Raw genomic sequence first — 12,122 nt, 5'->3', positions numbered from 1 at the left:
TATTCTAGGAAGCATTCTTTTTAAAGTCTGCTTGTGTTGCAATTTAGCTGTTGTCTTAGGTGCTATTAATAAACTATCCTGGGTAAACTAATTCCTTATGTAATTGTATTAAGACATACCGTAAAAACTTTACCATATTAAAATCAGAGTCTCAAGTATTTAATAATATTACAGCAGAAGAATTTTACCAGATTTTTAAATGTCTTAAGTTATAAACAGAATGAAATTTGTCTAACAGTCACATATTACATGCCCTGAATTCTTACACAGTTTGAGGCACATTTTCAAAACCATGATTTTGTGTTATTAAACTTGGTATGTCAGTGGAAATTACTTCTTCAAGGTATATATTCTTGCACATATTTCTGAACTCAACTTCCCCTTCCCCCCTAAAATTCAACATATTATATCTCAGAAATATTTTATATTTACAGAGTAAAATACACTTAATTAGAAAATGTATTCATTTAGGACGAGAAAATAAACTATGCATAACTTATCTATGAAATATCAGCCAGAAGATCTAATTAATACTCTATGTACAACTGACAAATAGCTGCTGACATTTACCAAGTGCCCAGGCCCTGTGCTATAAACCTGACTCAAGTGTGAACAGATCTCTGGCCTCATGAAGCTTATAGTACTATAGATTAGGTATCCTTACCCAAAATGCTTAGGACCAGAAGTGTTTCAGATTTCAAACTGAAAAAAAAAAAATCTGCACTATATACTTCCAGTTGAATATCCCAAATCTAAAGATCCAAAATGCTTTAATAAGCATTTCCTTTGAGTGTCACATCAATGCTCAAAGTTTTGGATTTTAGAAAGTTCATTCTACAGTTCAGAAAGCATCAAAAATATAAATGGAAGATATTTCAAAACTAAATAAAAATGTAAAATCAGCCAGGTATGCCTCACACCTGTAATCCCAGCACTTTGGGAGGCTCAGGCGGGCAGATCACAAGGTCAGGAGTTCAAGACCATCCTGGCCAACATGGTGAAACCCCATCTCTACTTAAAATACAAAAAATTAGCTGGGCGTGGTGGTGGCACATGCCTATAATCCCGGAAAATTGCTTGAACCCAGGAGGCAGAAGTTGCAGTGAACAGAGATTGCACCACTGCATTCTAGCCCTGGTAACAGAGTGAGACTCCGTCTCAAATAAACAAACAAAAAAGTTAAAGTTACTCTGTAAGTTAAAGCATGTTAAGAGAATCACAGATTACTTTTTTGTTGCTAATTTTACCTCCTGTCATTTTTATTTACTAAATGAAATAATGCAAAACACAAAAATCTAAGAGCCTATTCTCAGATCAATTTACAATAATGTATTAATGTCAGTGTCCAAAACTTAATACACTTTGTAAAAGTGAGCACTATCTTTTTATTTTTGCTTACATATAAGTACTTTCTGATAACAGAGATTTAAGAAATATTTCTCCGACTTGTTTCTGTAATTTAAAAAATCGATATGTTGTTCAGATCAATAATTCAAACAGAATTTCAACTAAAATTTTGCACATTTCTTAAGAATAAGCATGAATTTAACAGTGTTGTACAATCAAAGTAAGCAAGCTACAAGCAAGGACTAAAAAGTAGAATTCCTTATCTCTTACTTAAAATTTGACTTACTGGTCTCTTTCTGTATCTGTCTATGCAATTTATGAAAGGAAAAAATAACTAATTTTGAAAATTAAAAACAATGAAGCTAAAAGTAATCTGACAGGTACCATTTTTTTAGTTCCCACTGGTAGTGGGTATCGCTGGTCAATCCCTCTTGAAATAAATTCCAAGAACTGTTTACTTTTTATTACAGTACCAAAAACAATATTTGCTTATACCCTCATTTACTATTGGTAAATATCTTCCTGTTCCTTTTCTATCCTTCTAATCAACTGGTGTTTGTATGGTACTGTAGACTATTCCAGACTCACTCAACAGCTGTTACAAAATACCAAACTTGGTAATTAAGTCTGACAAGAGGCATACCTCTCAGCTTTGCATAAGAGAATGCTGGCAATGGATCTAGTTCATAAAAATGTTCTCAAGTCAAAAATAAAATTTAGTAGCAACTTAGTTTGAGAGCAGAGAAAAGAAATTGGAAAACGCTCATTTGATGATAGTGGTATTCCCCTACAAGCAACAGTATAAACTAAGGTCTTCACTCAACTACAGCACCTGATTTACCACTACTTATCCTCTAATGCCCCAAAGCTTTATTAGTAATAGGTAAATGAAGAATGCAAATGAATGCAATGAAAAGGGGGAAAAGGTAATTAAAGGTCTGGAATACTTCATCTTTACCTTCTCCCCCCCCCACAATCCTCCCACCACCTTTTAATCAATCTACTTCTGTTATAAAGCATAAAATGGAAAAAGAATGGCAATTATTTTCTTTTTTTTTTTTTAAACACTCTGAGGGGGAGGGTGAACTGCCCTGTGCAAGATGAGATCAGCTGGAAATTATTTTCTAAACCAGAGTTGTCTGACAAAAATAAAAGCCACATATACTTTTAAATTTTCCAGTAGCCACATTTGTAAAAGCACAAAGGTGAAATACCTTTATTTAACCTAGTACATTCAAAATATTTTTATTCCAATGTGTAATCAATATAAAGAAGTTTTCCACTGCTTGTTTTTAAATTTAAATTAACTAAAATTAAAAATTCAGTTTCTTAGCTAAATTTTAAGTACTCAGATACTAGTCGCTACCATACAGTATAGACCTAAACAATGCTGTAATTCAGCTATTCTCAAACCTTTTTCTATCAGAGGACACTTTTGCACTCAAAATATTGAAGACCTCAAAGATATTTTACCTACAAATATTTATCGTATTTGAAATTAGAAAGAAAACTTCAAAATTATTAATTCATTTAAAATAATAAATGCATTACTGTAAACCATTTTTTTTTTTTTTTTAATGAAAATTTTTTCGAGACAAGTTTTGCTCAGTTGCTCAGGCTGGAATGCAGTGGCTTCATCACGGTTTACTGCAGGTTTTATCTCCTGGGCGTGATCCCCTCACCTCAGTCTCTCAGTAGCTGGAAACACACGCACTCACCAGCACACCTGGGTAATTTTTAAATTATTTGTAGAGATGGGGTCTTACTATGTTGCCCAAGCTGGTCTCAAACTCCTGGACTCAAGAGATCCTCCTGCCTTGGCCTCCCAAAGTGCTGGGATAACAGGCATGAATCACTATGCCAGGTCAAAAGTAACTTTAAAAAAAAAGAAGTGAGTAGCTTTGTTTTTTACATTTTTGCAAATCTTATTATACTTGATTTAATAGAAGGTAGTTGGAGTCTCCTTCTTCTTTCATTCAGTCTACTGGAATATCCCATCACATAGCTCCTAATTCCTCTGTATACTTGTGAAAGTGAAAAGGCAAGTAATGTCTTAGTATTATTTTGAAAAGTTTGTCTTTACAGATCCTGTGAAAGGCTCTTGGGACTCCCAGAATCCAGGTCAGAGAGTTTGGTTTTTGAGAGGCACAGCTATAATTCATCATCAACTGTAATTAATAAGAACCGAATTCTATCCTCATGCTTGTATAAATTTTAGCTTCTAAATATAAACATCATTGTGTAGAGGAGAGAGATAGAGAGAGGGGGAGAGGGAAAGAGGGAGAGAGGGAGAGAGGGAGAGAGAGAGAAATTGTGATTCTAGAAGTAAAATAGTATTTGTCTACTCACAGATAAAAAAGTTTTTTAAAAGCTTTTCCTAAGCATTTCTTTGCATCCTTTTGAACATTTTGCTATAGATGACACAAGGAATCATTTTAAACAATTATCAAACACGAGGAATTAAATAGTTATCAAGAACATTCTTCTGTCTGCCTTTCTCCACCAACCAAAATGGTTTCTAAAAGAAAATGTTTTATGTTGAATGATTCTGATTGGCTATTTACACACTGATTAATGTTACCGTGTAACTCAGTTTTTATATGAATTTTAGTATCAATGCTGCAATGAATTGTGAAGGGTAATTTCTTAAATTCATTTTCAGATGAGCTTTTTAAAAAGAAAGTTAGTGCCATTCCTTGAGTTTCATTTTAATGCATCTATTCACATAGTGCTTTTATCTTCATACTGCTAAATTTTTTCAATTTAATCTTTTCAAGATTGTGACTACATATGCCAATTTACAGTAAATCAGAAATGAGATTTTCAATTTCACAGGGAACTTTAAAATAGATTTGTTTTGTCAGTAAAATATTTAGGCTAAATTTCCAGAAAAAAATTTCACCTTCATTTAATAACTGCATTGTTGATCAAAATTTCTGGTTACCTTATTTCTCAAATGTTAAAAAAAAAAAAAAAAAAGGAAAGGAAAATGTCAAGGAAGGTATACTTGAAAGTAACAATGCTAGACATTTGTTTTTCCTATATTTAAGCTATATACACTAGAAATGAGCCTAAATTATTAAATAAACTAGATTACAGACTTAAACATATAAACAGCCTCAAGTTCCAATTTGGCACACATTTTTATTTTCAAAGACTGGATAAAAGAAAATTAACCCCCTCATTACATAACCAACTTAAAGACTTATTCACTCACATGGTGTAATATTAAAAAAAAAAAAAAAATCCAAGGAGAAGCCTTATGCTTCCATTAAGTATTTCTGAGCCACTTACTTTAGAGCTTTAAAAGTCATTAGAGATCATCTAGTCAACCCTGTCCTCTTAAAGAAAATGAAGCCCTTAAGAGGTTAAGTCACTAGCTAGTTTAGTGACAGCTAGATATAGATCCTCAACTCTTCAGGGTCAAGGCTCATTCTCATACATCATATTGTCCAGGAAAGTTTTATAAAGTATGTCAAGTTTTTACAACAAACATATTTTGTAAAATGACAGTGAGTTTTAATAAATAAGCTTATTTATTTCATCCTTTACTCAAACTCCTCCGATAGCATGAATTATACAGCTAAAGAAATGCATACATGATACTTAACATCTGTAAAGGAAGAAAATAAAAGCAAAAGTATATGAGTTTGACACGTACCTTAACATGAAGCAATAGTGATATTAACTGCTATATACTTGCTTAGAAACAAGTTATGCTGACAATATTAACCTAAAGCTGATCTTCTCTCAAAGTTTTATAAATATCATTCTACGCTAATCATCAACCCATTATAGCAATCATTGTAGCTATTTTTTACACGTATACATTTCGCAGATTTTCACCTATCTCTCCAGATTGTAAAATCTTTATGAGGAAGAATTCTCTCACACTTGATGACTTCCCTCAAGGAGATAAAAAAGTATACTGCCCATTATACAAGTACAAACTTTAGAAACATTATCCTACCAATGCTATTGAAAACTGGCAGCAATAAAAATTTAGAATTATGAATCCTAATCTTCTGGGCCATCTTTCCTCCCAAACTTTTAAGACACTGAATAAACCTTGGGTAAATGAGCAAACCTCTCTCAAGTTTCCTTCTAAAATAAGGCTTGTAAGGGAGCTTCAGATTACATGAACATGATTGGTGAAATAATTTGATATTCTTTACAAAATGTTATGATCATAAACTTTAAGATTCGTACATAGTACAGAAATGCAGTAGAGCCGGAAAACAACACTTAACTTTTTAAAAATCCCTTCATCAAAAGAAGACAAAACTTTTGTCTTTTCAAACCAAAGACAGTCTTTTATATATATACACACATATACACTCCAATCAAAGTATCTACAGGCCATATTCAGTTTTGCTGGCAATTCCAAAAGCTTATGAAAAAATAGTTTCCAGTGGCAAAGGTAAGCCCTTCTACCTTTACAGTATTTTTCAAAGTTTTGATAAAGGCATTCTAAGGTTCTTTCTGAATGTCCGCAGCTACTGGAAACATTACCTCTTGAACTTTACATATTCAATATTCACAGAAATATCATTGACCCAACAACTCCACATATCATTAGTGCCAGTAATGTAAAGCCAAAAATTCCATCCCTTAATTCATATTGTAGTTACGAATAATATATACAAGGAATCAAGCTCTCATTGTGCTTTCTTACTAAAACTTAAGTTCTTGTTCTGACCAGAAAGCAACTGTCAAACACCTGGCACTTTAATCACTACTCAGTAAACTGTATTTTCCTTTGGGACCTCTGAAATGCATATTGTTACATTTTATAGAATAAAAGACTGGTCACCGCTGTGTGGTATTCAATACATACGATTATATTATTCCAGACTTTGTTTGAACCTAGAGCACTTCCGTTAAATTTAAGAGATACACGTGTGTTCATTATTTCCCCCAATCGAACTGAATCACAGAGTTTTGCCAGGCAAACTACTAATTTCAAGCCCCTTACCTAAAAACAATGGATGGAAGAGTGTAAGATCTTTTACAGAATTAAGGTTCGCTGAATATTTCTCATCTTCCAATTCCCATCCACGGCAATATTAAATAGGAACAGGGAAGAGGAACATGTATGCTTACTACTACAGGGAGCAAACAGTATTCAATTCAAGCAGTGCTACATCGATCTAGGGCCCTGACTGCCCTGTCTGCTATTAAGCAAAGCTTCTTTTTCTATGTAACTTAAGTCCGTGCCCTTCCGCTGCAGCAGTGGCGCTGCACATCCCCCACCCCTGCGGCCACTTCCGTGTTTACACTCCTCTTCCCTCCAATTCCATGCGTACATTGTCAGCTTCACTCCCGCCCAATCTTCATTGGCCCAGCGCAGGCCCGTAGTCCCGCCCCCAGAAATCAACGTTCTTATTTGGAACATCTCAGAGAGCAGATTGGAACCAGAGGCCTGTCAATCCCGTCCGTTCTGTCCTTTCGGAGGCGCTTCCGCTGTGGTGGGAGGTTTGGGGGGGAGGGAGGAAGGGGGCAATTCCGTGCTGAGACTTCCCTAGGGCCATGACTCCCTCCCTCCCTCCTTGCTCCTTCACATTCACCCACTGTTTACAAAAATAAACGTTCTTCTCCGACGCCTTAGCCCTCCAGGTCAAGGGTACAAATATATTCGGTGTTCTTCCCATTCTCCCCACCTAATAAAACAACCCACGAGGGAAGGGGCATAAACCTAGTTTCCTCACAGCCATCCATTAAATGAGCAAAGGGAGGCGGGCCCCTGAAACATCATCCCGGTTACTCAACATTTTTAAGTGATCCTGTCCAGAACCGTTACTCCTGAGACTGCATAAGGTGGGAATGTGCGGAGGAGGGAGGGTCAAAGCATTTTTTTCTTTTTTTTTTTTTTTGGCGGGTATCGGTCCACCGGACATCGCCCTGGGCTGCCTGGTCCATGCGGAAGTCATGGAATTGTGGACAAAGTCTGAAGGGAGAACCCGACGGGGGTGGCAAGCGTTCCCCGAAGAAGCCCGCCGCCCCCGGCCACGGGCAGCAGCGGCCTCTCCGGCCAGACAGCGTGGCAGGCGCAGCGGAGAGACAACAGCCTCACTCACTTCCTGGTTCCTCAGCAACTGGGGTGAAGCGCACAACTCGTCCGCCCCCGAGTCCCCAACTTAACCGCGGCTCCGTTCTCCAGCACCCGCTGCCAGCGCTCTGCGCTGCAGCTGCTGCTGCTGCTCGCCGAACCCACCATGAAGCGACAGCGCCGGATTCGAGGCAGGTTACTCTCCAAGGTGATCACTTCCTGATTCGTCGCCTCCATTACTTCATTCACTCCCCCCTTTCCCCCAGCCGCCCTAGTGACTGTGAGGTGGACACTGTATCCCCAGCAGAGACTGCTACAGGGGAGTCACCCCTCCTTCTGTGCACCCCGTCTCTTGCTGCACCGATGCACGGGAGAAAAGTTCCCCTGTCCTTACCGGCCCGGATGAGCAGATCCAGCTGGTTCGTGGGTCCCTCATGCAGAGACGTCGCCATGTTTATCCCGGGGCTGGAGCTGCTGCTTCACATTGACTTACACCGTGAGCAGCGGCGGCAGGGGAGGAGGCGGAACCCGCGGCCGGAGACACACGCCGTGCGACCGAAACACACTCACGCACTCGCACACACTCCGACGCCCGGATCCTTGCGCGTCCTCCGACAGGAAGCCGAGGCCGGCCCGCCTCCCGCCGCCGGGCTGAGAAACCCCACCACCTAACGGCAGGGCAGGGGCGGCGGCGGCGGCGGCTGTGGCGGCCGCCCCAGCTGGCAATGCGATCCTTCCGCCCCGCGCCCAGACAGGAAGTCCCGGACGCCCGCTCTGGAGAGCCGCCGCAGCCCCCGGCGAGAAAGACACCTGAGGCTGGGAAACCGCTCCGGGAGCCGCGCGACGACACAGCCCCTCAAGCAGGAAGAGGCACATTTCACGCTCTGCGGAAGAAAAGTCTGCAATTGTCCCCCCTCTGGAAAAGAGCCATTAATCATATTTTCTTCCAGGAAGCAATCTAATACCTAGTCCTGCAGCTGCAAATAAAGGTGGCTATTTAACTTCTTTTAGCTTTTTCAAACCTTATGCAGCATGTAACCAATTCACTTGAAACATCTGCACTTTTAACACAGGAACACCAACAAAAAAGTCATACCTATAACATATTCTGAAAACATTACTTGAAAAGTAAAGAGCTTCCAACTACTTTCTGAGACCAGCTTCGTCCTTTTCCGTTTACAGAAGTGTCAAAGAACACATTAAACAGGTATTTAGTAAGCAGAACACACCAGCCTCTAGAGATTAGACTCCTCCAATATGCTAATCATGAAATTCATGTACCCTTTCATTTCCGTTTGGTTCATTTAAAAATAAATTTATATTGTCATTTACTTAAAAAAAATCATTCTTGCTAGAAACTAACTTTATTACAAATACATATTAAAATACAATGGACAAGGGAGATAAATTGCAGGTTTAGTGACTATAAATTTACTGAACACAGGAAATCAAACCAATATAATGATGAATGACGCTTCATTAAAGTATTTCCCTGGTTTCAGAATTTCATAATATACAAATTGTTTGAAACAAAGAGTTATCCTAAAGTTGTTTGCACACAAAACTTACTTAAAGGAACAGTGCCTCCTACAGAGTAAGTGCCCACTAAGTATTTGCTGAATAAACAAAAAGATTTGGCAGTTAAAATTTAAAATAACAAGGTGACAATTTTTGTGATCTAAATTAACTGTGTAAGTCTAGAGAAAAGTTTTCAGTGGTAATATTAATTCAGTATCATTTTATAAAAACTTGCTCAACATGAGTGCAGCATCAGAATGGATTTACATAGCCCATGATTTTTTTTTTTTCTCATTTCTCCTAATTATCTTTATTCTCTTGGTCCTTTTCCCCTACCCCACCACCATGATGCTCACTCTCCCAAGAAAGAACCTACATGCTATTTCCAAAGTACAACTCCTTTTTAAATAAGGATCTCTTTCTTGAATTACGTAAACCTGCCATGTATGGGACAAAATGAAGTACATGGTAGCTTTTATATTTTATTGCTAATCAATTTAAAGTAAGCGTCATCCTGAACAGGGCATGGTAATGGGCCTTCTGCACCTATTGACTCAAGTCTGAGGCAGGCCGTTTTCTTGAGCCCAGGAGTTTGAGGTTGCAGTGAGCTGTGACTGCACCACTGCACTCCAGCTAGGTATTTGAGAACCACAGCGTTAGTCCACTCCTTCACTTTATATATTGGGAAACAGGCCCCAAGAAGTTCAATAACAACAAAGGTTACAAAGTATCTTATTACTTCAAGGTTAGAAATCTTAACAAAACAGTCTTTATAAAATTTAGAAGTTATAAAAAGATGAAAAGTTAAATCCATTTTAGTACTATTTATGGTATTAAAAGCTGCAACATGGTTGATTTTTTTTTAATGTCAAAGGCAAGGCAATGAAAAGTTAAGAGAGAAAAATGGAAGAAAAAATTTTGAGAAGTGAATCATGAGAGAATAGGAAGAAACACCTAAGTTTTTCTCATACAACTAAAGAATGAATCTCAAAATTGGTATCTTGCACGTTTAGTGGAAAGTAGGGTTAAGAAAACTATAAGAAAAATATGTCCGTGAAGGATGACAAGCTGGAATCACATAATTTAGCAGCACCAAGTAAAGGTTAGTCTGTCAACATCAGAAAAGAGACAATAGTCACAGAAGTGCAGTGTACAGATACACAAAGAAAAAAGATGAATTATTTCATATACTTTATACTACTGTTTAAATGTCTATTTGAACCTTTTTTCTTTTTTTGAGACAGAGTCGCAATCTGTCGCCCCGGCTGGAGTGCAGTGGAACGATCTGGGCTCACTGCAACCTCCACCTCCTGGGTTCAAGCTATTCTCCTGCCTCAGCCTCCTGAGTAGCTGGGATTACAGGCGCCCACCACCACACCTGGCTAATTTTTGTATTTTTAGTAGAGATGGGATTTCACCATGTTGGTCAGGCTGGTCTCGAACTCCTGACCTCGTGATCCACCCACCTCTGCCTCCCAAAGTGCTGGGATTATAGGTGTGAGACACTGAGCCCGGCCTGAGCTTTTCGTATTACTGATTTATTTAATAGTCAGGTTTTATAAAATATTATTAAAATGAAGATATTTGAACTCATAGTCATAAACTCACTCATTTATTCAACAAATTATTATCCACTATTTTGAGTGAGTTTCTGTTGTAGGTGCTTATTAAACTGGTAGCACTAAATTACATAACAAAAGGAAAAAATTAAGCCTTCTTAATTCACACAGAAACCGCCACCCACCAAGGGTACAAGTCTTAGAGACAGTATGATACATAAGACTGCTTATATATGAAATTAAATAATGGGCATATACAGTGGGTATAACTACCACCAAAGGATGTTAAATTATTTATAACTATAAAAGCCTTCACAGGCCGGGCGCGGTGGCTCAAGCCTGTAATCCCAGCACTTTGGGAGGCCGAGGTGGGTGGATCACGAGGTCAAGAGATCGAGACCATCCTGGTCAACATGGTGAAACCCCGTCTCTACTAAAATTACAAAAAATTAGCTGGGCATGGTGGCGTGTGCCTGTAATCCCAGCTACTCAGGAGGCTGAGGCAGGAGAATTGCCTGAACCCAGGAGGCGGAGGTTGCGGTGAGCCGAGATCGCGCCATTGCACTCCAGCCTGGGTAACATGAGTGAAACTCCATCTCAAAAAAAAAAAAAAAAAAGCCTTCACAAAGCATGAATTTTTAACACAGGTTCAAAGAGGCAAATTTTTGTTAATGAAATGTGTTTTTTTCCTGAGGAAAAGGACTATGGCTAATTTTAGATTCTCAGAGGATCATAACTCCTAAAAGTAATTTTATTGTTAAGTCCTTCTGTAATATGTACAACAGCATTCATTTTGAGGCATAAACCATGAAAATCCTCTGATGAGTAAGGGTCCTGTATGTACTGTTTTTGTTACATGCTTAGGTTAGATGTGATCTGAATTAGGTTCATGTTTTTTGCATTTTAACTTATCCCTGGGCCAGACTTTCCTTGAGACTTGTTGATTCTTCACTTTATGATTTATACTAGACAAACCATTCCATCAAATTCTTAGCAATCACTTTTAGAAGACTGTCAGATAAGTATTGCAATTAGTCATTCATTCATTCATTCATTCATTTATAAAAACAGGTTCTTACTATTTTATCAAGGGTGGTCCTGTATTCCTGCCTCAAGCAATCCTCCTGCCTTGGCCACCCAAAATGTTGGTATTACAGGCATGATCCACTGTGCCCAGCCCTGCAGCTACTCTCTTCTAATGGATGTTAGACAAACAACATTTTTAAACAGCATCTATTAAGCACCCATACGTACATGAGTTAAAATAGTTAATGATCTCTATAGTTTAAACAACATTTATGGACAACTGATTTCAAGGGTTTGAGTTCTTTTTTTATTTTTATTTTTTGGGATGGAATCTCACTCTGTCACCCAGGCTGGAGTGCAGTGGCACAATCTTGGCTCACTGCAACCTCAGTCTCCCAGGTTCAAGCAGTTCTCCTGCCTCAGCCTCCTGAGTAGCTGGGATTACAGGCATGATCCACCATGCCTAGCAAGTTCTTTATTATCATCAGAGAATATGAAGTATCTTGACTATACTGGAAAAAAAATTTTGCAATTCTTGAGAACCTTTACAAGGGCCCATATATGATTCTTATTTAGCATGTTTATGAAAAATTGTAGGCCGGGTGCCATGGCTCACGCCTGTA

The 12,122-nt window shown here is 38.4% G+C and overlaps 1 protein-coding gene across 13 annotated transcripts in view; it reads right to left on the bottom strand.

The window, feature by feature from the left end:
- Positions 1 to 12,122, bottom strand: part of ELF2 (E74 like ETS transcription factor 2) — a 115,217-nt gene that overhangs the window by 21,112 nt on the left and 81,983 nt on the right. For 4 of the 13 annotated variants that reach the window (XM_032292261.1, XM_032292263.1, XM_032292262.1 and 1 more), the window contains exon 1: positions 7,791 to 8,133. The exons of the other annotated variants lie outside the window; for them this stretch is intronic. In XM_032292261.1, coding sequence (XP_032148152.1) covers positions 7,791 to 7,848 — 58 coding nt within the window. In that variant the 5' untranslated portion in view covers positions 7,849 to 8,133. Of the gene's footprint in view, positions 1 to 7,790; positions 8,134 to 12,122 lie in introns of those variants that run through there. 13 annotated transcript variants of the gene reach the window in all.

The sequence above is a fragment of the Sapajus apella genome, unplaced genomic scaffold (genome assembly GCF_009761245.1).
Source record: "Sapajus apella isolate SASKATOON/1434 unplaced genomic scaffold, GSC_monkey_1.0 scaffold27, whole genome shotgun sequence".
NCBI lineage: Eukaryota > Metazoa > Chordata > Mammalia > Primates > Cebidae > Sapajus > Sapajus apella.
Note: the sequence above shows the minus strand (reverse complement) of the source record. Positions and strands in the feature narration are given on the sequence as shown.